The sequence below is a fragment of the Oncorhynchus gorbuscha genome, linkage group LG15 (genome assembly GCF_021184085.1).
Source record: "Oncorhynchus gorbuscha isolate QuinsamMale2020 ecotype Even-year linkage group LG15, OgorEven_v1.0, whole genome shotgun sequence".
Lineage (NCBI taxonomy): Eukaryota > Metazoa > Chordata > Actinopteri > Salmoniformes > Salmonidae > Oncorhynchus > Oncorhynchus gorbuscha.
The window spans coordinates 994,157-1,018,786 of record NC_060187.1 but is presented as its reverse complement, the minus strand read 5'-3'; the positions used below and the strand labels follow the sequence as shown (position 1 = coordinate 1,018,786).

The 24,630-nt window shown below is 47.9% G+C and overlaps 2 protein-coding genes across 2 annotated transcripts in view; both read left to right on the top strand.

Moving 5' to 3' along the window:
- The first annotated feature begins 294 nt into the window (after positions 1 to 294).
- Positions 295 to 24,630, top strand: part of LOC123996509 (protein Jade-3-like) — a 46,468-nt gene continuing 22,132 nt past the window's right edge. The window contains exons 1-6 of the mRNA XM_046299899.1: positions 295 to 685; positions 11,678 to 11,735; positions 14,702 to 14,761; positions 17,231 to 17,313; positions 20,938 to 21,095; positions 23,609 to 23,799. Of these exons, the coding sequence (XP_046155855.1) occupies positions 14,713 to 14,761; positions 17,231 to 17,313; positions 20,938 to 21,095; positions 23,609 to 23,799 (481 nt within the window). The 5' untranslated portion in view covers positions 295 to 685; positions 11,678 to 11,735; positions 14,702 to 14,712. The remainder of the gene's footprint in view (positions 686 to 11,677; positions 11,736 to 14,701; positions 14,762 to 17,230; positions 17,314 to 20,937; positions 21,096 to 23,608; positions 23,800 to 24,630) is intronic.
- LOC123996508 (glutenin, high molecular weight subunit DX5-like) lies at positions 21,701 to 23,719 on the top strand. Its single transcript, XM_046299898.1, has 2 exons — positions 21,701 to 22,801; positions 22,866 to 23,719. The coding sequence occupies exons 1-2, from the start codon at positions 22,065 to 22,067 to the stop codon at positions 22,942 to 22,944; spliced, it is 816 nt and encodes a 271-aa protein (XP_046155854.1). The 5' UTR covers positions 21,701 to 22,064; the 3' UTR covers positions 22,945 to 23,719.

Below are 24,630 nucleotides of genomic sequence, written 5' to 3'. Positions count from 1 at the left end.
TTGCAGTTCTTGAAACACTCAAAATGGGGTGCCTGGCACCTACTACTGCACCCTGTCCAAAGGCACTTACATATTTTGTCTTACCCATTCACCTTCTGAATGGCACACACACGATCCATGTCTCAAGGCTTTAAAAAAAATCCTCTTTAACCTGTCTCCTCCCCTTCATCTACATGTCTCCTCCCCTTCATCTACACTGATTGAAGTGGATTTAACAAACGATGTCAATAAGGGATCATATTTTTCACCTGGTTAGTCTATGTAAAGACCTGATTTTCTTAATGTTTTGTATACTCAGTGTATTCCAAGTGTTGTATGTTATCAAAAGAAATAACTCAGATATACAGTTCAATATATTTGACAGAATATCACCAGTTTAGTTCAGTACAGTAGCGCAGGCCAATGCTTTAATTAACCAGAGACCGTAAATATAAATGCAATAGATTTGAAACCGAAGTACAGTGTTGACCATCCATCCCCAAGCCCGGCGGAGTCTATGACCCAGCGGACAGGGTGGTACAATAGCCCTGTTATGCCGTAATGCGGAGAGCTTGCTGCTAACTCTGGGAAATACTGTCCCCCAAAAATACCGTTTTACTAAGAGTCTGCGGTGTTTTATATGTGAAGAATTGGGTGATAGAAATCACGAGTCTCAATAAGCTGCAGAATTTACCGCAGCCCCAAGGTAAGGTCGCTGAACAATCTTGTCGTTGTGTGCCGAGCCTGCTTGCCATATGGTCCAGCCAGGCTCTATGGCCTGCAAACTAGATCACTTCCTCTCTCATATATTTCACCCTCGTATGGCACAAATTATTAATGTGATACGCGGTCACATCGATACTCTAATGGATTAACGTCTGAATTAATTGAGACATTGAGGAAATGCCGCTGGGAGCTAAAATGGAGTGATATTTTAGGCATCGCAAGTAGCCGGAGTTGGTGGCGTTGGTGGCGGCGCAGTTTGATTTCAGACACCGCGGTGCTGCGAGGCCTGAGCTTGGCGCTAGGGCCGCCGGTGGTTTGTCCCGGTCTGGGTGTTTGTTTTGTCCCGGTCTGGGTGTGTGGTTTGTCCCGGTCTGGGTGTGTGGTTTGTCCCGGTCTGGATGTGTGTGGTTTGTCCCGGTCTGGATGTGTGTGGTTTGTCCCGGTCTGGGTGTGTGTGGTTTGTCCCGGTCTGGGTGTGTGTGGTTTGTCCCGGTCTGGGTGTGTGTGGTTTGTCCCGGTCTGGGTGTGTGTGGTTTGTCCCGGTCTGGGTGTGTGTGGTTTGTCCCGGTCTGGGTGTGTGTGGTTTGTCCCGGTCTGGGTGTGTGTGGTTTGTCCCGGTCTGGGTGTGTGTGGTTTGTCCCGGTCTGGGTGTGTGTGGTTTGTCCCGGTCTGGGTGTGTGTGGTTTGTCCCGGTCTGGATGTGTGTGGTTTGTCCCGGTCTGGATGTGTGTGGTTTGTCCCGGTCTGGATGTGTGTGGTTTGTCCCGGTCTGGGTGTGTGTGGTTTGTCCCGGTCTGGGTGTGTGTGGTTTGTCCCGGTCTGGGTGTGTGTGGTTTGTCCCGGTCTGGGTGTGTGTGGTTTGTCCCGGTCTGGATGTGTGTGGTTTGTAGTTTTGGTCTAGCTATATGCAATATGCATTGTTTTACAGAATCTATATTTTGAGTGACAGGGGCCGGGGTCTGTTGATCAGCTTCAGGAAACTGGTCATTTGTGGAGGTAAATGTAGGATGGTGGATTTGTCGTTCTTATTTACATACTAGGATTCCATATTACTGTTAGCTAGTTATATCAAATTGGGTTAGCCTATGCTTAGACTTGTTAGTTGATGGTGAATAACGTAGTAAGTTAGACAACGCGTCCTGCCATAGTTATAAGAACAAAACACAATGATTTCATGCACTTTATTCTCATGAAAATAACTTTCCTTTTTCGTAAATGAGCGTAGTTAATCTATGGAAATGGAGTAGCAAATATATTTACAACTAACCCAATATAGACCATAACTTGTCGTTTCCAATTGGAGTGAATGAATGATATCGGGAAGAACAAGCACAGATGTAGGCAGAGCCAAGCAGGAGTTAGTGAGATCCTATTTGCTCTTTCTAGCACTGCTTTGCATATTTCCGTTAGGGAACGCCTACTTTGAAGTGAGCCTGTGTAATACTTCTGTTTGCCCTGGCTTTCCTTCTAAACAATGTCATTTTTAAAAAACTTTGACATAGGGTAAAGTCTACAAAATGCAGTCCACACCGTTTGTTACAGTTTCTAGTTTTGGAAACCGAAAACTGTATGGAGATCAAATGTTTAATCTATGAGGAAATGTGTAGCATAACGGCCATCTTGCTCAATCTTCTCCCACTGCCGGTCACTGGACTTCCTCTCATCACCATATTTGGTAGTGAGTGTGAACGCCAACCGGATGCCTCATATTTATACATTCCGTGAAATATCTGTTCTGTCTGTGGAAGTAGTGTCAGAGGAATTCTGGAGGAAACTTCTTCAGGAAAACCTCATCTAATGTTGTAAACAAACATCATTATGTTGTCATCGAGTCACGGGTATTTATTTCTAAGCTATAGCACACAATATTTTCCATACAGCAGGTTTTTAAAGGACCAAGGAGTTTGAATTGCTTCATGTTTTCATTTTTGCCATGGAAAAAAATTTGCGATTATTGGTATCATCCTGGCCCTACTAATGGTATACAGCTACGAACATAATTTACTTTTCTAGAGTTCCTTTAAATTCGTTTTTTGATTTTTATAGGGGTAGAATAGCGGAAGCTTGAGAGAGCCACTTTCTCACAGATGGTACTTCAGGTGTGGACCTTAGTAACAATATGATTTTTTTTGGTTAAGTTTACAAAGTTATTGAGCAGATGTTCAGGATCAGGGTCAAGCACAATGTTACACAATCAAAGTAGAGTGAAAACAAACAACTCCATGAAGAAATGGAGTTGTTTGCTTATGGAGTTGCATTTGGGGTAGACGCGTTGGCATATAGAAGCCCATTCTTCCTCACCCATGTCCAATGTCTCTCTCCCAAACAGGTTTCAACGCAGCATAAGATGAGAAACTTCTGTCAAATAAAATAGAATATATGTCGGAGATTAAACCTCTCCGAACAGTAGGATTCGTAAATAGATTTTTAAAAAAATCTTCAGTCATTTGAAAACGTAGTTATTCGACTCCTATGAAGTGTCTAAGATGTAGGTAAAAAAAATCTTTGTTGAGAAAGTCAATCTCAGTTTTTATCTGTTGGTACGATTTATGAGTGTCCTGAGTAAATAAAGGCTTAAGGTCAGCAATCATCTTATTCTTCTAGTCCAGAAGTCCAATACTCCTTATTTGGGGGGGGGATCTTGATTAAAGGCAAACGGTGACCAGAGTGATAAATCGTCTGGAATCTGCATGTACCTCTTTGCATGTTTCCAAGCTAAGAGTGTATTATGCACTGTTACAATTGTCAGATAAGGTCGGGATCTTTTCAATGCTATTAAAATACATGGTAAGGAAGCTAATGTGCTTGGGTGACATGCTATTGATTCCATCCCAACCTAAATTGTGTGGTGTCTGTCTAGGCACCAATTAATCATGTGCAGACCAGTAATATAGTTGTGGTTTTGGCAAAGAGATCCCTGCTAAATCCTTAGGTTAATAGGTTTCTTGTTGTTCCAGATATATTTAGATTGGCATTCATTTTCTGGCAAAAGGACTGCGATAGATGGCAGGGGATATTTGGGAGTAGATAATTTAGCCGATGAAGGATATCCATCCTGACAAAAAGAGTTTGGTAGGGTGACCAGTTAATCAGGTCCTGTTTAATCTCCGTTAGCCAAGGCATATCATTTGAAGTGTACAGGTTATTAAGATTTGGAGCAACACAAGTATTTGAAACGTGTTTCAGTCTTTTGGAATGGAGATAATAACGTTTCTAAGTTGATTGAGGACTGGTTGCTTAGTATGGCAACTGCTCGGGCTTCCGACCGCAAGGCACTACAGAGGGGAGTGCATACGGTCCAGTACATCACCGGGGCCAAGCTTCCTGCCAGGACCTCTATACCAGGCAGTGTCAGAGGAAGGCCCTAGAAATGGTCAGACTCCAGCCACCCTGGTCATAGACTGTTCTCTCTGCTACCGCACGGCAAGCGGTACCGGAGCGCCAAGTCTAGGCCCAAGAGGCTTCTAAACAGCTTCTACCCCCAAGCCATAAGACTCCTGAACAGCTAGTCAGATGGCTACCCAGACTATTTGCATTGCCCCCCCCCCCCCACCCATCCTCCTCTTCCACACTGCTGCTACTCTCTGTTATTATCTATGCATAGTCACTTTATTAACTCTACCTACCAGAGGTCGACTGATTAGGATTTTTCAACGCCGATACAGATTATTGGAGGACCAAAAAAAGAAGATACCGATTAAATCGGCAGATTTAAAAAAATATTTATTATTTGTTATAATGACAATTACAACAATACTGAATGAACACTTATTTTAACTTAATATAATGCATCAATAAAATTAATTTAACCTCAAATAAGTAATGAAACATGTTCAATTTGGTTTAAATAATGCAAAAACAGTGTTGGAGACGAAAGTAAAAGTGCAATATGTGCCATGTAAGAAAGCTAACGTTTCAGTTCCTTGCTCAGAACATGAGAACATATGAAAGCTGGTGGTTCCTTTTAACATATCAAATCAAACATGAGTCTTCAATATTCCCAGCTGGTGAGTATCACCACTAAGGGAGGCCGTGGGGAAGGCACAGAGTATCACCACTAAGGGAGGCCGTGGGGAAGGCACAGAGTATCACCACTAAGGGAGGCCGTGGGGAAGGCACAGAGTATCACCACTAAGGGAGGCCGTGGGGAAGGCACAGAGTATCACCACTAAGGGAGGCCGTGGGGAAGGCACAGAGTATCACCACTAAGGGAGGCCGTGGGGAAGGCACAGAGTATCACCACTAAGGGAGGCCGTGGGGAAGGCACAGAGTATCACCACTAAGGGAGGCCGTGGGGAAGATACAGAGTATCACCACTAAGGGAGGCCGTGGGGAAGGCACAGAGTATCACCACTAAGGGAGGTCGTGGGGAAGGCACAGAGTATCACCACTAAGACATTTTACTGTTCATTCCCATATATTTGAATCTACAACGTTTGTTGGTTTCTGTAATTTCCGTTAATGCATTTAATATGTATTATTACAGTTACTTTTTAATCTTTGTTTACAGGTCACATGGCTGTCTGCTTAGTTAGCGAGCTAATTACATGCATGTCCGGACACGTCCACATGAGCCTTATTATTAGTGATTTAACGAAACTAATATTTGGTCACTGTCAATTCATCCACGTCTCAATACCTTACCTTTCTGTTAGAGAATGAGCTCGATGCTGATTTGACCAGCTAGACATTCCTCAGCATTGTACAGTGCTCGTGGCATAGCAGACGTGTTTCTATGTATAGGGACTATTGGCATAGTGGACAGCCGATAGACTAGAAAAGGCATATCGGGTTGGACGATTATGGGTTGGACGATTATGGGTTGTTCTGGAAATTGTAGTTATGCTGTAGATGAGGGCAATACAGAATCTTCAACATGACACAAACAAGGAATCCTGTCGTGACACGGATGTTTTAGAGTTGTTGCTTGTCAATCTTACAGCATATTAATAGGTTATAAAGTGGCTGAATTGTCAGTTTTGGTGCTGATAGATTCATATTTGAGGGCACTGCCACAGATATGGAAGTTGGTGTGATTTGGTCCAGTCAGCAAAATGGGACCTTGTCCTGTATTTCTTGGCTTTGTACATGGTTTCGTCCACAAGCTAGGTTGTTGTTCAATGTCAGTTTGGTTCTGCTGCTTCAACTGATAGCAGAGTGGCTGTCTACTACAAGTCACGTCCAACATCTCAGACATGTGACACCGTTACCATGGTAACCTCCCGCCCTTAAAGGGGCAGCTGAACATTTTGTCTCTGATATTTTGATTAAAAGACTCTGGTCACATTAAATTGAGCAGTATACCACATTACTTCTTACTAATACATTTCCTGTTTTAGAAACATTACAAAGCATGCTCATCTGGGGAGGGGGTTGATGTGATAATGGGGCAAACATATTTTGGCTGGTAATATATGCCATTTAGCAGACGCTTTTATCCAAAGCGACTTACAGTCATGTGTGCATACATTCTACGTATGGGTGGTCCCGGGGATCGAACCCACTACCCTGGCGTTACAAGCGCCATGCTCTACCAACTGAGCTACAGAAGGACCAGTAAAAAGCCATAGTGCTTTGGTCTAAAGTCGTGCACTATATAGGGAATAGGGCTCTGGTCTATAGTAGTGCACTATATAGGGCTTCGGTCTATAGTAGTAGTACCACTATATAGGGAATAGGTTTCTGGTCTATAGTAGTACCACTATATAGGGAATAGGGCTCTGGTCTATAGTAGTACCACTGTATAGGGCTTCGGTCTATAGTAGTGCACTATATAGGGAATAGGGCTCTGGTCTATAGTAGTACCACTATATAGGGAATAGGGTTCTGGTCTATAGTAGTACCACTATATAGGGAATAGGGTTCTGGTCTATAGTAGTACCACTATATAGGGCTTCGGTCTATAGTAGTGCACTATATAGGGAATAGTGCTTCGGTCTATAGTAGTACCACTATATAGGGAATAGGGCTTCGGTCTATAGTAGTACCACTATATAGGGAATAGTGCTTCGGTCTATAGTAGTACCACTATATAGGGAATAGGGCTCTGGTCTATAGTAGTACCACTATATAGGGAATAGGGCTTCGGTCTATAGTAGTGCACTATATAGGGAATAGGGCTCTGGTCTATAGTAGTACCACTATATAGGGAATAGGGTTCTGGTCTATAGTAGTGCACTATATAGGGAATAGTGCTTCGGTCTATAGTAGTACCACTATATAGGGAATAGGGCTCTGGTCTATAGTAGTGCACTATATAGGGCTCTGGTCTATAGTAGTGCACTATATAGGGAATAGGGCTCTGGTCTATAGTAGTGCACTATATAGGGAATAGGGCTCTGGTCTATAGTAGTGTACTATGTAGGGAATAGGGCTCTGGTCTATAGTAGTGCACTATATAGGGAATAGGGCTCTGGTCTATAGTAGTGCACTATATAGGGAATAGGGCTCTGGTCTATAGTAGTACCACTATATAGGGAATAGGGCTCTGGTCTATAGTAGTGCACTATATAGGGAATAGGGCTCTGGTCTATAGTAGTACCACTATATAGGGAATAGGGCTCTGGTCTATAGTAGTGCACTATATAGGGAATAGGGCTCTGGTCTATAGTAGTGCACTATATAGGGAATAGGGCTCTGGTCTATAGTAGTACCACTATATAGGGAATAGGGCTCTGGTCTATAGTAGTACCACTATATAGGGAATAGGGCTCTGGTCTATAGTAGTACCACTATATAGGGAATAGGGCTCTGGTCTATAGTAGTGCACTATATAGGGAATAGGGCTCTGGTCTATAGTAGTGTTCTATATAGTGAATAGGGCTCTGGTCTATAGTAGTGCACTATATAGGGAATAGGGCTCTGGTCTATAGTAGTGCACTATATAGGGAATAGGACTCTGGTCTATAGTAGTGCACTATATAGGGAATAGGACTCTGGTCTATAGTAGTGCACTATATAGGGAATAGGACTCTGGTCTAAAGTAGTGCACTATATAGGGAATAGTGCTTCGGTCTATAGTAGTACCACTATATAGGGAATAGGGCTCTGGTCTATAGTAGTGCACTATATAGGGCTCTGGTCTATAGTAGTGCACTATATAGGGCTCTGGTCTATAGTAGTGTACTATGTAGGGAATAGGGCTCTGGTCTATAGTAGTGCACTATATAGGGAATAGGGCTCTGGTCTATAGTAGTGCACTATATAGGGAATAGGGCTCTGGTCTATAGTAGTACCACTATATAGGGAATAGGGCTCTGGTCTATAGTAGTGCACTATATAGGGAATAGGGCTCTGGTCTATAGTAGTACCACTATATAGGGAATAGGGCTCTGGTCTATAGTAGTGCACTATATAGGGAATAGGGCTCTGGTCTATAGTAGTGCACTATATAGGGAATAGGGCTCTGGTCTATAGTAGTACCACTATATAGGGAATAGGACTCTGGTCTATAGTAGTACCACTATATAGGGAATAGGGCTCTGGTCTATAGTAGTACACTATATAGGGAATAGGGCTCTGGTCTATAGTAGTGCACTATATAGGGAATAGGGCTCTGGTCTATAGTAGTGCACTATATAGGGAATAGGACTCTGGTCTATAGTAGTGCACTATATAGGGAATAGGACTCTGGTCTATAGTAGTACCACTATATAGGGAATAGGGCTCTGGTCTATAGTAGTACACTATATAGGGAATAGGACTCTGGTCTATAGTAGTGCACTATATAGGGAATAGGGCTCTGGTCTATAGTAGTACCACTATATAGGGAATAGGGCTCTGGTCTATAGTAGTACCACTATATAGGGAATAGGGCTCTGGTCTATAGTAGTGCACTATATAGGGAATAGGGCTCTGGTCTATAGTAGTACCACTATATAGGGAATAGGGTTCTGGTCTATAGTAGTACCACTATATAGGGAATAGGGCTCTGGTCTATAGTAGTGTACTATATAGGGCTTCGGTCTATAGTAGTACCACTATATAGGGAATAGGGCTCTGGTCTATAGTAGTACCACTATATAGGGAATAGGGCTCTGGTCTATAGTAGTACCACTATATAGGGAATAGGACTCTGGTCTATAGTAGTACCACTATATAGGGAATAGGGCTCTGGTCTATAGTAGTACCACTATATAGGGAATAGCTTGCCATTAGACACATCCCCCACCACTTCCATTGTCAGCAGTCTCTCTCCAAATAGGACGTGTTCAGTAGCAGTCTCTCTCCAAATAGGACGTGTTCAGTAGCAGTCTCTCTCCAAATAGGACGTGTTCAGTAGCAGTCTCTCTCCAAATAGGACGTGTCAGTAGCAGTCTCTCTCCAAATAGGATGTGTTCAGTAGCAGTCTCTCTCCAAATAGGACGTGTTCAGTAGCAGTCTCTCTCCAAATAGGACGTGTTCAGTAGCAGTCTCTCTCCAAATAGGACGTGTCAGTAGCAGTCTCTCTCCAAATAGGACGTGTTCAGTAGCAGTCTCTCTCCAAATAGGACGTGTTCAGTAGCAGTCTCTCTCCAAATAGGACGTGTTCAGTAGCAGTCTCTCTCCAAATAGGACGTGTTCAGTAGCAGTCTCTCTCCAAATAGGACGTGTTCAGTAGCAGTCTCTCTCCAAATAGGACGTGTTCAGTAGCAGTCTCTCTCCAAATAGGACGTGTTCAGTAGCAGTCTCTCTCCAAATAGGACGTGTTCAGTAGCAGTCTCTCTCCAAATAGGACGTGTTCAGTAGCAGTCTCTCTCCAAATAGGACGTGTTCAGTAGCAGTCTCTCTCCAAATAGGACGTGTTCAGTAGCAGTCTCTCTCCAAATAGGACGTGTTCAGTAGCAGTCTCTCTCCAAATAGGACGTGTTCAGTAGCAGTCTCTCTCCAAATAGGACGTGTTCAGTAGCAGTCTCTCTCCAAATAGGACGTGTTCAGTAGCAGTCTCTCTCCAAATAGGTCATAGGGTTAGTAACATGGTCAGGGGTACTAGGGTTAGTAACATGGTCAGGGGTACTAGGGTTAGTAACATGGTCAGGGGTACTAGGGTTAGTAACATGGTCAGGGGTACTAGGGTTAGTAACATGGTCAGGGGTACTAGGGTTAGTAACATGGTCAGGGGTCGTAGGGGTGTTACAGTAGATCATATTACAGGGGTTAGTAACATGGTCAGGGGTACTAGGGTTCGTAACATGGTCAGGGGGACTAGGTGTGTTACAGTAGACCATATTACAGGGGTTAGTAACATGGTCAGGGGTACTAGGGTTAGTAACATGGTCAGGGGGACTAGGGGTGTTACAGTAGACCATATTACAGGGGTTAGTAACATGGTCAGGGGTACTAGGGTTAGTAACATGGTCAGGGGTACTAGGGTTAGTAACATGGTCAGGGGGACTAGGGTTAGTAACATGGTCAGGGGGACTAGGGGTGTTACAGTAGACTATATTACAGGGGTTAGTAACATGGTCAGGGGTACTAGGGTTAGTAACATGGTCAGGGGTACTAGGGTTAGTAACATGGTCAGGGGGACTAGGGTTAGTAACATGGTCAGGGGGACTAGGGGTGTTACAGTAGACTAGTCAGTGACTGCAAGGTGCACTTTCACCAATGGTGAGTCCTGTGTTATTCAAGTTCATGAAATAACTATAGTATGAACACTCAACTAACAGTTTGAGCAATGTCTTTGGCAATAGATAGTGTTAAAGTACAATAGTGTTTCTCGTGTTGATGTACAATACCAGCAGGATCATATTGTCTAGTGGTTCCAGCAGGATCATATTGTCTAGTGGTTCCAGCAGGATCATATTGTCTAGTGGTTCCAGATGGATCATATTGTCTAGTGGTTCCAGCCCCCTACCAGATGGATCATATTGTCTAGTGGTTCCAGCCCCCTACCAGATGGATCATATTGTCTAGTGGTTCCAGCCCCCTACCAGATGGATCATATTGTCTAGTGGTTCCAGCCCCCTATCATATTGTCTAGTGGTTCCAGCCCCCTACCAGATGGATCATATTGTCTAGTGGTTCCAGATGGATCATATTGTCTAGTGGTTCCAGCCTCCTACCAGATGGATCATATTGTCTAGTGGTTCCAGATGGTTCATATTGTCTAGTGGTTCCAGCCTCCTACCAGATGGATCATATTGTCTAGTGGTTCCAGATGGATCATATTGTCTAGTGGTTCCAGATGGATCATATTGTTTACATTTACATTTACATTTAAGTCATTTAGCAGACGCTCTTATCCAGAGCGACTTACAAATTGTCTAGTGGTTCCAGCCCCCTACCAGATGGATCATATTGTCTAGTGGCTCCAGATGGATCATATTGTCTAGTGGCTCCAGATGGATCATATTGTCTAGTGGTTCCAGATGGATCATATTGTCTAGTGGTTCCAGCCCCCTACCAGATGGATCATATTGTCTAGTGGTTCCAGATGGATCATATTGTCTAGTGGTTCCAGCCCCCTACCAGATGGATCATATTGTCTAGTGGTTCCAGCCCCCTACCAGATGGATCATATTGTCTAGTGGTTTCAGATGGTTCATATTGTCTAGTGGTTCCAGATGGTTCATATTGTCTAGTGGTTTCAGCCCCCTACCAGATGGATCATATTGTCTAGTGGTTCCAGCCCCCTACCAGATGGTTCATATTGTCTAGTGGTTCCAGCCCCCTACCAGATGGATCATAGTGTCTAGTGGTTCCAGCCCCCTACCAGATGGTTCATATTGTCTAGTGGTTTCAGCCCCCTACCAGCAGGATCATATTGTCTAGTGGTTCCAGCCCCCTACCAGATGGAGAACCCAGCTATTGACTGGGTTCTCCTACCAACAGCTATTGACTGGGTTCTCCTACCCACAGCTATTGACTGGGTTCTCCTACCCACAGCTATTGACAGGGTTCTCCTACCCACAACTATTGACTGGGTTCTCCTACCCACAGCTATTCCATCTATGGACTCATAATGACATGAGCTGTTGTAATCTGTCTACAGGGATGAGAGGAGGGTGGTTGGAGTGCACCAGAGGAAGACTTTTAACGTGACATTTATGGTGAGTTGTCTCAGTGCTGCTTGCAGATGTGTCAGCATCAAGTACTAGTCTCTGTCCCCCTCCCAGTTAGGGGGAGTGGTGAGCTCTACAGCAGAGTCTCTGTCCCCCTCCCAGTTCGGGGGAGTGGTGAGCTCTACAGCAGAGTCTCTGTCCCCCTCCCAGTTAGGGGGAGTGGTGAGCTCTACAGCAGAGTCTCTGACCCCCTCCCAGTTAGGGGGAGTGGTGAGCTCTACAGCAGAGTCTCTGGCCCCTCCCAGTTAGGGGGAGTGGTGAGCTCTACAGCAGAGTCTCTGGCCCCTCCCAGTTAGGGGGAGTGGTGAGCTCTACAGCAGACTCGCTCAACTCAATCGCTGGTTGAAAACAGTTTTCTGGCCTCTCCCAAAATATAGAATTTTGTAGATAACTGGCCACAGTGTGTCCTCTGGAAAATGTGTTAGCCGTTGGGGGGGTCTGTTTTTGGGTGTTTCCGAGGACCCCCAAAAAAAACATGTTTACGTTTTGAAAAGCTTGATTCTGGTGAACTTTTAAAAAAAACAAAACAAAATACCCATCTAAAATATAATTTCCACACCCAGAAATGGGCTCAATAGCATATTGGTGAAGTGATTAAAGTATACACAGGATGTCATATAAGGGTGAGTGCTGCAGCCATCTAAAGAAACACAAGAGACCTTTTTTCTGAAATTAAAATGTTTATCTTGACAAAATGAACAGAGGAGCATTTGACTGAACATCCAATTAAAGCCCACTAATTCATGTTCATCACAAACGGAGGGCATTGAAAATCTCTCTAGGTTCTGATAAAAACCTCGTTCTGACATAGTTTTCAGCCTTTTGACAGAGCACTTTTGTTTTTCTGGGCTTTCAGAAAAAGAAGTCAAATTTATCACCCCTTACAGCTTAAAGAAGATGGAATGAACAATGTTATTGGATAGGATGGAAGTTCTTTAGTCTCCCGTTGGGCTCATATATAGTTATTCTACGTCTCATTGCTCAGATTCTCGTGCCTCTTTTCGTGCCTCTTTTCGTGCCTCTTTTCGTGCCTCTTCTCGTGCCTCATGCCTCTTCTCATGCCTCTTCTCGTGCCTCTTCTCGTGCCTCTTCTCGTGCCTCATGCCTCTTCTCGTGCCTCTTCTCGTGCCTCATGCCTCTTCTCATGCCTCTTCTCATGCCTCTTCTCGTGCCTCTTCTCGTGCCTCATGCCTCTTCTCGTGCCTCTTCTCGTGCCTCTTCTCGTGCCTCTTCTCGTGCCTCTTCTCGTGCCTCTTCTCGTGCCTCTTCTCGTTCCTCATGCCTCTTCTCGTGTCTCATGCCTCTTCTCGTGCCTCTTCTCGTGCCTCTTCTCATGCCTCTTCTCGTGCCTCTTCTCGTGCCTCATGCCTCTTCTCGTGCCTCGTGCCTCTTCTCGTGCCTCGTGCCTCTTCTCGTGCCTCGTGCCTCTTCTCGTGCCTCGTGCCTCTTCTCGTGCCTCGTGCCTCGTGCCTCTTCTCGTGCCTCGTGCCTCTTCTCGTGCCTCGTGCCTCGTGCCTCTTCTCGTGCCTCGTGCCTCTTCTCGTGCCTCGTGCCTCGTGCCTCGTGCCTCTTCTCGTGCCTCGTGCCTCTTCTCGTGCCTCGTGCCTCTTCTCGTGCCTCTTCTCGTGCCTCGTGCCTCTTCTCGTGCCTCTTCTCTCGTGCCTCTTCTCGTGCCTCTTCTCGTGCCTCGTGCCTCTTCTCGTGCCTCTTCTCGTGCCTCGTGCCTCTTCTCGTGCCTCTTCTCGTGCCTCGTGCCTCTTCTCGTGCCTCTTCTCGTGCCTCGTGCCTCTTCTCGTGCCTCTTCTCGTGCCTCGTGCCTCTTCTCGTGCCTCGTGCCTCTTCTCGTGCCTCTTCTCGTGCCTCGTGCCTCTTCTCGTGCCTCTTCTCGTGCCTCGTGCCTCTTCTCGTGCCTCTTCTCGTGCCTCGTGCCTCTTCTCGTGCCTCTTCTCGTGCCTCTTCTCGTGCCTCATGCCTCTTCTCGTGCCTCTTCTCGTGCCTCTTCTCATGCCTCTTCTCGTGCCTCTTCTCATGCCTCTTCTCGTGCCTCTTCTCGTGCCTCTTCTCGTGCCTCTTCTCGTGCCTCTTCTCGTGCCTCGTGCCTCTTCTCGTGCCTCGTGCCTCTTCTCGTGCCTCGTGCCTCTTCTCGTGCCTCATGCCTCTTCTCGTGCCTCTTCTCGTGCCTCGTGCCTCTTCTCGTGCCTCTTCTCGTGCCTCGTGCCTCTTCTCGTGCCTCTTCTCGTGCCTCGTGCCTCTTCTCGTGCCTCGTGCCTCGTGCCTCTTCTCGTGCCTCGTGCCTCTTCTCGTGCCTCATGCCTCTTCTCGTGCCTCTTCTCGTGCCTCTTCTCATGCCTCCTCGTGCCTCTTCTCGTGCCTCTTCTCGTGCCTCTTCTCGTGCCTCTTCTCGTGCCTCTTCTCGTGCCTCATGCCTCTTCTCGTGCCTCTTCTCGTGCCTCATGCCTCTTCTCGTGCCTCTTCTCGTGCCTCATGCCTCTTCTCGTGCCTCTTCTCGTGCCTCATGCCTCTTCTCGTGCCTCTTCTCGTGCCTCTTCTCGTGCCTCTTCTCGTGCCTCTTCTCGTGCCTCTTCTCGTGCCTCTTCTCGTGCCTCTTCTCGTGCCTCTTCTCGTGCCTCTTCTCGTGCCTCTTCTCGTGCCTCATGCCTCTTCTCGTGCCTCTTCTCGTGCCTCATGCCTCTTCTCGTGCCTCTTCTCGTGCCTCTTCTCGTGCCTCTTCTCGTGCCTCTTCTCGTGCCTCTTCTCGTGCCTCATGCCTCTTCTTGTGCCTCTTCTCGTGCCTCATGCCTCTTCTCGTGCCTCTTCTCGTGCCTCTTCTCGTGCCTCATGCCTCTTCTCATGCCTCATGCCTCTTCTCATGCCTCTTCTCATGCCTCGTGCCTCTTCTCATGCCTCTTCTCGTGCCTCTTCTCATGCCTCATCTCGTGCCTCTCCCCCTGTAGGATACGTCAGGATGAAACGGCTCAGGTCTTCAAGCAGCAGTGACAGTTCTGACAATGAGAGTGAGTTCACTTTCTGCATAAACTTCATGACTTAAAACGACGTGATTGTTTTTTAATATTTTTTATACCTAGTACACAGTGCCTTCGGAAAGCATTAAGACCCCTGGACCTTTTCCACATTTTGTTACGTTACAGCCTTATTCAAAAATGCTGAGGGAATGTTATTTAATACAATCTACACACACTACCCCATAATAAAAAAGAGCGAACCAACTTTTTTTGACATTTTGATTGGACTCCACCTGTAGTAAATTCAATTGATTGGACATGGTTTGGAAAGGCACACACCTGTCAATATAAGGTCCCACAGTTGACAGTGCATGTCAGAGCAAGAACCAAGCCATGAGGCCGAAAGAATTGTCCGTAGTGCTCAGAGAGGATTGTGTCGATGGACCAGATCTGGAGAAGGGTACCAAAACATTTCTGCAGCATTGAAGGTCCCCAAGAACACAGGGGCCTCCAAATGGAAGTAGTTTGGAACCACCAAGACACTTCCTAGAACTGGCCGCCCAGGCAAACTGAGCAATCGGGAGAAGGACCTTGGTCAGGGAGGTGACCAAGAACCCGATGGTCACTCTGGAGCGCTGTCAGAGTTCCTCTGTGGAGATGGTTGTCCTTCTGGAAGGTTCTCCCATGTCTGCAGCACTCCACCAATCAGACCTTTATGGTAGAGTGGCCAGACAGAAGCCACTCCACCAATCAGACCTTTATGGTAGAGTGGCCAGACAGAAGCCACTCCACCAATCAGGCCTTTATGGTAGAGTGGCCAGTTGGAAGCCACTCCTCAGTAAAAGACACGACAGCCTGCTTGGAGTTTGCCAAAAGGCACCTAAAGACTCTCAGACCATGAGAAAAAAATATTCTCTGGTCTGATGAAACAAAGATGGAAATCTTTGGCCAGAATGCCAAGTGTCACATCTGGAGGAAACCTGGCACAATCCCTACAGTGAAGCATGCTGGTGGCAGCAGCATGCTGTGGGGATGTTTTTCAGGGACTGGGAGACTAGTCAGGATCAAGGGAAAGATGAACGGAGCAAAGTACACAGAGATCCTTGATGAAAACATGCTCCAGAGAGCTTAAGACCTGAGACTGGGCGGCGAAGGTTCACCTTCTAACAGGACACCGACCTTAAGCACACATCAAAGACAACGCTGGAGGGGCTTCGGGACAAGTCTCTGAATGTCCTTGAGTGGCCCAGACAGAGCCCAGACTTGAGCCCGATCTAACATCTCTGGAGAGACCTGAAAATAGCTGTGCAGCGATGCTCCCCATCCAACCTGACAGATCTTGAGAGGATCTGCAGAGAAGAATGGGAGAAACTCCCCAAATACAGGTGTGCCAAGTTATCTTCATACCCATGAAGACTGGAGGCTGTAATCGCTGCTAAAGGTGCTTCAACAAAGTGCTGAGTAAAGGGTCTGACTACTTATGGAAATGTGATATTTCAGTTTATTTTGTTTGATAAATTAGCAACCATTTCTAAAAACCTGTTTTTTGTTTTGACATTATGGGGTATTGTGTGTAGATTGAAGGGGGATACATATTACATTGTTACATTACAGCCAACTGAGACAAACTGAACAAGTTCCACAGACATGTGACTAACAGATATGGAAAATGGCTGTAATGTAACCAAATCTGGAAAAAAGTCAAGGGGTCTGAATACTTTCCGAAGTGTTTGTTGCATGTTTTTCATTTTCATCTTGACAAAAAAAAAAACAGGTCAAACATGTACCAGGGTTGGCTCAATTTGAAATGAAGCCAGTCAATTCAGCAAGATTTAAACATGTACCAGGGTTGGCTCAATTTGAAATGAAGCCAGTCAATTCAGGAAGATTTAAACATGTACCAGGGTTGGCTCAATTTGATATGAAGCCAGTCAATTCAGCAAGATTTAAACATGTACCAGGGTTGGCTCAATTTGATATGAAGCCAGTCAATTCAGCAAGATTTAAACATGTACCAGGGTTGGCTCAATTTGATATGAAGCCAGTCAATTCAGCAAGATTTAAACATGTACCAGGGTTGGCTCAATTTGAAATGAAGCCAGTCAATTCAGCAAGATTTAAACATGTACCAGGGTTGGCTCAATTTGATATGAAGCCAGTCAATTCAGCAAGATTTAAACATGTACCAGGGTTGGCTCAATTTGATATGAAGCCAGTCAATTCAGCAAGATTTAAACATGTACCAGGGTTGGCTCAATTTGATATGAAGCCAGTCAATTCAGCAAGATTTAAACATGTACCAGGGTTGGTTCAATTTGATATGAAGCCAGTCAATTCAGCAAGATTTAAAATGTTTGAAATAAATAGCTACTAAATTTCAGTTTATTGAAAAGCCATTGAAAATAAAGGACATTTTTTTCGATTGAATTGTAATTTTAGTTTACTTCCTGAAATGACTCCAATTAGAATTGACCCTGGTTTGTATGCCTTGTTCCTCTCTCAAACTCCCCTTTCCTTCAGGTCCTTCCACCTCATTCTGCTCCTCCAACAAGTATGGAAGCAAACCTGGAACCCCTGCTCCCATGCCCAAGAAACCAGCAGAGGTACAGTAAGAGAAGGACACTGTTTCCTGTCTATAGGCTGGTTCTCAGGTTGTTCCCTGATGACAACTCCATAGGGCTCTGGTCAATAGTAGTGCACCCTAGGGTAGAATGTCTGTCAGCCTGTTGATACCCCTCTCCTCCCACCCTAGGGTAGAATGTCTGTCAGCCTGTTGATACCCCTCTCCTCCCACCCTAGGGTAGAATGTCTGTCAGCCTGTTGATACCCCTCTCCTCCCCCCTAGGGTAGAATGTCTGTCAGCCTGTTGATACCCCTCTCCTCCCACCCTAGGGTAGAATGTCTGTCAGCCTGTTGATACCCCTCTCCTCCCACCCTAGGGTAGAATGTCTGTCAGCCTGTTGATACCCCTCTCCTCCCACCCTAGGGTAGAATGTCTGTCAGCCTGTTGATACCCCTCTCCTCCCACCCTAGGGTAGAATGTCTGTCAGCCTGTTGATACCCCTCTCCTCCCACCCTAGGGTAGAATGTCTGTCAGCCTGTTGATACCCCTCTCCTCCCACCCTAGGGTAGAATGTCTGTCAGCCTGTTGATACCCCTCTCCTCCCACCCTAGGGTAGAATGTCTGTCAGCCTGTTGATACCCCTCTCCTCCCACCCTAGGGTAGAATGTCTGTCAGCCTGTTGATACCCCTCTCCTCCCACCCTAGGGTAGAATGTCTGTCAGCCTGTTGATACCCCTCTCCTCCCACCCTAGGGTAGAATGTCTGTCAGCCTGTTGATACCCCTCTCCTCCCCCCCTAAGGTAGAATGTCTGTCAGCCTGTTGATACCCCTCTCCTCCCACCCTAGGGTAGAATGTCTGTCAGCCTGTTGATACCCCTCTCCTCCCACCCTAGGGTAGAATGTCTGTCAGCCTGTTGATACCCCTCTCCTCCCACCCTAGGGTAGAATGTCTGTCAGCCTGTTGATACCCCTCTCCTCCCACCCTAGGGTAGAATGTCTGTCAGCCTGTTGATACCCCTCTCCTCCCCCCTAGGGTAGAATGTCTGTCAGCCTGTTGATACCCCTCTCCTCCCACCCTAGGGTAGAATGTCTGTCAGCCTGTTGATACCCCTCTCCTCCCACCCTAGGGTAGAATGTCTGTCAGCCTGTTGATACCCCTCTCCTCCCACCCTAGGGTAGAATGTCTGTCAGCCTGTTGATACCCCTCTCCTCCCACCCTAGGGTAGAATGTCTGTCAGCCTGTTGATACCCCTCTCCTCCCACCCTAGGGTAGAATGTCTGTCAGCCTGTTGATACCCCTCTCCTCCCACCCTAGGGTAGAATGTCTGTCAGCCTGTTGATACCCCTCTCCTCCCCCCCTAAGGTAGAATGTCTGTCAGCCTGTTGATACCCCTCTCCTCCCCCCTAGGGTAGAATGTCTGTCAGCCTGTTGATACCCCTCTCCTCCCTCCCTAGGGTAGAATGTCTGTCAGCCTGTTGATACCCCTCTCCTCTCTCCCTAGGGTAGAATGTCTGTCAGCCTGTTGATACCCCTCTCCTCCTCTCTAGGGTAGAATGTCTGTCAGCCTGTTGATACCCCCTCTCCTCTCTCCCTAGGGTAGAATGTCTGTCAGCCTGTTGATACCCCTCTCCTCCCTCCCTAGGGTAGAATGTCTGTCAGCCTGTTGATACCCCTCTCCTCTCTCCCTAGGGTAGAATGTCTGTCAGCCTGTTGATACCCCTCCCTCCCCCCTAAGGTAGAATGTCTGTCAGCCTGTTGATACCCCTCTCCTCCCACCCTAGGGTAGAATGTCTGTCAGCCTGTTGATACCCCTCTCCTCCCACCCTAGGGTAGAATGTCTGTCAGCCTGTTGATACCCCTCTCCTCCCACCCTAGGGTAGAATGTCTGTCAGCCTGTTGATACCCCTCTCCTCCCACCCTAGGGTAGAATGTCTGTCAGCCTGTTGATACCCCCTCTCCTCTCTCCCTAGGGTAGAATGTCTGTCAGCCTGTTGATACCCCTCTCCTCCCTCCCTAGGGTAGAATGTCTGTCAGCCTGTTGATACCCCTCTCCTCTCTCCCTAGGGTAGAATGTCTGTCAGCCTGTTGATACCCCTCTCCTCCCCCCCTAAGGTAGAATGTCTGTCAGCCTGTTGATACCCCTCTCCTCCCACCCTAGGGTAGAATGTCTGTCAGCCTGTTGATACCCTCTCCTCCCACCCTAGGGTAGAATGTCTGTCAGCCTGTTGATACCCCTCTCCTCCCACCCTAGGGTAGAATGTCTGTCAGCCTGTTGATACCCCTCTCCTCCCACCCTAGGGTAGAATGTCTGTCAGCCTGTTGATACCCCTCTCCTCCCCCCCTAAGGTAGAATGTCTGTCAGCCTGTTGATACCCCTCTCCTCCCCCCTAGGGTAGAATGTCTGTCAGCCTGTTGATACCCCTCTCCTCCCTCCCTAGGGTAGAATGTCTGTCAGCCTGTTGATACCCCTCTCCTCTCTCCCTAGGGTAGAATGTCTGTCAGCCTGTTGATACCCCTCTCCTCCTCTCTAGGGTAGAATGTCTGTCAGCCTGTTGATACCCCCTCTCCTCTCTCCCTAGGGTAGAATGTCTGTCAGCCTGTTGATACCCCTCTCCTCCCTCCCTAGGGTAGAATGTCTGTCAGCCTGTTGATACCCCTCTCCTCTCTCCCTAGGGTAGAATGTCTGTCAGCCTGTTGATACCCCTCTCCTCCCCCCCTAAGGTAGAATGTCTGTCAGCCTGTTGATACCCCTCTCCTCCCCCCTAGGGTAGAATGTCTGTCAGCCTGTTGATACCCCTCTCCTCCCTCCCTAGGGTAGAATGTCTGTCAGCCTGTTGATACCCCTCTCCTCTCTCCCTAGGGTAGAATGTCTGTCAGCCTGTTGATACCCCTCTCCTCCTCTCTAGGGTAGAATGTCTGTCAGCCTGTTGATACCCCTCTCCTCCTCTCTAGGGTAGAATGTCTGTCAGCCTGTTGATACCCCCTCTCCTCTCTCCCTAGGGTAGAATGTCTGTCAGCCTGTTGATACCCCTCTCCTCCCTCCCTAGGGTAGAATGTCTGTCAGCCTGTTGATACCCCTCTCCTCTCTCCCTAGGGTAGAATGTCTGTCAGCCTGTTGATACCCCTCTCCTCCCTCCCTAGGGTAGAATGTCTGTCAGCCTGTTGATACCCCTCTCCTCTCTCCCTAGGGTAGAATGTCTGTCAGCCTGTTGATACCCCCTCTCCTCTCTCCCTAGGGTAGAATGTCTGTCAGCCTGTTGATACCCCCTCTCCTCCCTCCCTAGGGTAGAATGTCTGTCAGCCTGTTGATACCCCTCTCCTCCCACCCTAGGGTAGAATGTCTGTCAGCCTGTTGATACCCCTCTCCTCCTCTCTCCCTAGGGTAGAATGTCTGTCAGCCTGTTGATACCCCCTCTCCTCCCTCCCTAGGGTAGAATGTCTGTCAGCCTGTTGATACCCCTCTCCTCCCACCCTAGGGTAGAATGTCTGTCAGCCTGTTGATACCCCTCTCCTCCCACCCTAGGGTAGAATGTCTGTCAGCCTGTTGATACCCCTCTCCTCCCACCCTAGGGTAGAATGTCTGTCAGCCTGTTGATACCCCTCTCCTCCCTCCCTAGGGTAAAATGTCTGTCAGCCTGTTGATACCCCTCTCCTCCTCTCTAGGTGTTCAGGAAAGACCTGATTAGTGCCATGAAGCTGCCAGACTCTCACCATGTCTCCCCTGAAGACTATTACCTGCTGGGGGACACCTGGAGACAGGAGTGGGAGAAGGGGGTGCAGGTGCCCGCCTTCCCTGAAACCATCCCACACGCCTCTATCAGGTAACCCTCCCACACACCTCTATCAGGTAACCCTCCCACACACCTCTATCAGGTAACCCTCCCACACACCTCTATCAGGTAACCCTCCCACACACCTCTATCAGGTAACCCTCCCACACACCTCTATCAGGTAACCCTCCCACACACCTCTGTCAGGTAACCCTCCCACACACCTCTGTCAGGTAACCCTCCCACACACCTCTATCAGGTAACCCTCCCACACACCTCTATCAGGTAACCCTCCCACACACCTCTATCAGGTAACCCTCCCACACACCTCTATCAGGTAACCCTCCCACACACCTCTATCAGGTAACCCTCCCACACACCTCTATCAGGTAACCCTCCCACACACCTCTATCAGGTAACCCTCCCACGTGAAAGTACAGACTGGTGTCTCCAAGTGGCCACATCTCTCCAGACTGTGCACAGCTCCTAAGTAATTTCAATATACTTTTATGATTAAAAAAATAGTCTTCAGCTATAAAGTATTTTTTTTGCTGTGCAGTTGAGGAACTAGAGTAAGCACACTTGTAGTGGTTTGGAACACAGCCTGTTTGGTTTGGAACACAGCCCTGCATCCCTGTCTGTTTGGTTTGGAACACAGCCCTGCATCCCTGCCTGTTTGGTTTGGAACACAGCCCTGCATCCCTGCCTGTTTGGTTTGGAACACACCCCTGCATCCCTGCCTGTTTGGTTTGGAACACAGCCCTGCATCCCTGCCTGTTTGGTTTGGAACACAGCCCTGCATCCCTGCCTGTTTGGTTTGGAACACAGCCCTGCAAACACACAACTACTGTTGTTTACACAATCCACAAATTGTCTACTTATAAATGTGGGCATAATTTGGAAGCTTGTCCTATTGCCAACATGACGAGATAAATGATCAAATACTATCTTACAGTTTTAGGCATTCACAAGGCAATTCAGAGAAGCAGGTTGTAATTTTGGTGTCATGCGTGCATTCCTATGCGATGTGTGGTCAGCGCCAAATGTTCTTCACAATACACACACAGGCTCATCCTGTTCAGGACAGGCCAGGGTACGACGCCGTGTCATCCTGTTCAGGACAGGCCAGGGTACGACGCCGTGTCATCCTGTCCAGGACAGGCCAGGGTACGACGCCGTGTCATCCTGTCCAGGACAGGCCAGGGTACGACGCCGTGTCAGGACAGGCCAGGGTACGACGCCGTGTCAGGACAGGCCAGGGTACGACGCCGTGTCAGGACAGGCCAGGGTACGACGCCGTGTCAGGACAGGCCAGGGTACGACGCCGTGTCAGGACAGGCCAGGGTACGACGCCGTGTCAGGACAGGCCAGGGTACGACGCCGTGTCAGGACAGGCCAGGGTACGACGCCGTGTCAGGACAGGCCAGGGTACGACGCCGTGTCAGGACAGGCCAGGGTACGACGCCGTGTCAGGACAGGCCAGGGTACGACGCCGTGTCAGGACAGGCCAGGGTACGACGCCGTGTCAGGACAGGCCAGGGTACGACGCCGTGTCAGGACAGGCCAGGGTACGACGCCGTGTCAGGACAGGCCAGGGTACGACGCCGTGTCAGGACAGGCCAGGGTACGACGCCGTGTCAGGACAGGCCAGGGTACGACGCCGTGTCAGGACAGGCCAGGGTACGCGCCGTGTCAGGACAGGCCAGGGTACGACGCCGTGTCAGGACAGGCCAGGGTACGACGCCGTGTCAGGACAGGCTCCCCCGACAGCGAGGCAAAGACAGGTCTTCTGTGACAGGGTACGACGCCGTGTCAGGCCAGGGTACGACGCCGTGTCAGGACAGGGTACGACGCAGTGTCAGGACAGGCTAGGGTACGACGCCGTGTCAGGACAGGGTAACTGTACATCAAACATAGGGATCATAAACGTTGACACTGTATGACATGAGTCACATTTGGACTTGTGTTTGGACGTGTGTTTGGACGTGTGTTTGGACGTGTGTTATAAACATAAACGTCTCATCTTTTCTCATCTTTTCAAAATACGTAGAGTCCTCGTAATTTACAGCAATTCCCTCACTCAAAGTGTGCAAAAGTTGCCCAATTAGCGGGACGGATGGGGGAACTTCTTGTGCTCTAGTTCAGAACAGCTGTCAGGCAAAACCCATACAGCGCTGTGAAGCTCAGAGCCTGAGCATGTTACTGTACAGCCACTGCGTTCCAATTTCAGTGCTTCTCAGTGTCCAGGTCTGCCGTTATCAACCTGTGTATGGGTATGATTGTAGAGTGTTATTGGTTCTCTGTTTGTCTGGGTACTGTACGACTTGGGGGCGGCAGGGTAGCCTAGTGGCTAGGCCATTGGACTAGTAACCGGAAGGTTGCAAGTTCAAATCCCCAAGCTGACAAGGTTCTGCCCCTGAACAGGCAGTTAACCCACTGTTCCCAGGCCGTCATTGGAAATAAGAATTTGTTCTTAACTGACTTGCCTAGTAAAATAAAGGTAAAATAAAAATAATAAACTTCCCAAACTGCCAGTGATTCCTGACAATTGTTTGTGTCTGTAGGAACATAGCGGAGAAGCCTAAGGAGGTGTTGTTCACCCTACAGAAGAGGTATATCCAGTGTTGGAGCCAGGCCTCTACAGAGACGGGTTACGTTAACATCAAGGAGCTGGCTGAGGCCATGTGCTCTTATGACCTGGATAACATGGACCTCTACTGGCTGCAGGCACTCAACGCTGAGCTGGAACACATGGGTAAGGACTCAACGCTGAGCTGGAACACATGGGTAAGAGCTAGGACACATGGGTAAGGACTCAACGCCGAGCTGGAACACATGGGTAAGGACTCAACGCTGAGCTGGAACACATGGGTAAGGACTCAACACTGAGCTGGAACACATGGGTAAGGACTCAACGCTGAGCTGGAACACACGGGTAAGGACTCAACACTGAGCTGGAACACATGGGTAAGGACTCAACACTGAGCTGGAACACATGGGTAAGGACTCAACACTGAGCTGGAACACATGGGTAAGGACTCAACACTGAGCTGGAACACATGGGTAAGGACTCAACGCTGAGCTGAAACACATGGGTAAGAGCTAGGACACATGGGTAAGAGCTAGGACACATGGGTAAGGACTCAACACTGAGCTGGAACACATGGGTAAGGACTCAACGCTGAGCTGGGACACATGGGTAAGAGCTAGGACACATGGGTAAGGACTCAACGCTGAGCTGGAACACATTGCTGAGCTAGGACACATGGGTTAGGAACACATTGCTGAGCTGGAACACATGGGTAAGGACTCAACGCTGAGCTGGAACACATGGGTAAGGACTCAACGCTGAGCTGGGACACATGGGTAAGGACTCAACGCTTAGCTGGGACACATGGGTAAGAGCTAGGACACATGGGTAAGGAACACATTGCTGAGCTGGAACACATTGCTGAGCTAGGACACATGGGTTAGGAACACATTGCTGAGCTAGGACACATGGGTTAGGAACACATTGCTGAGCTAGGACACATGGGTTAGGAACACATTGCTGAGCTAGGACACATGGGTTAGGAACACATTGCTG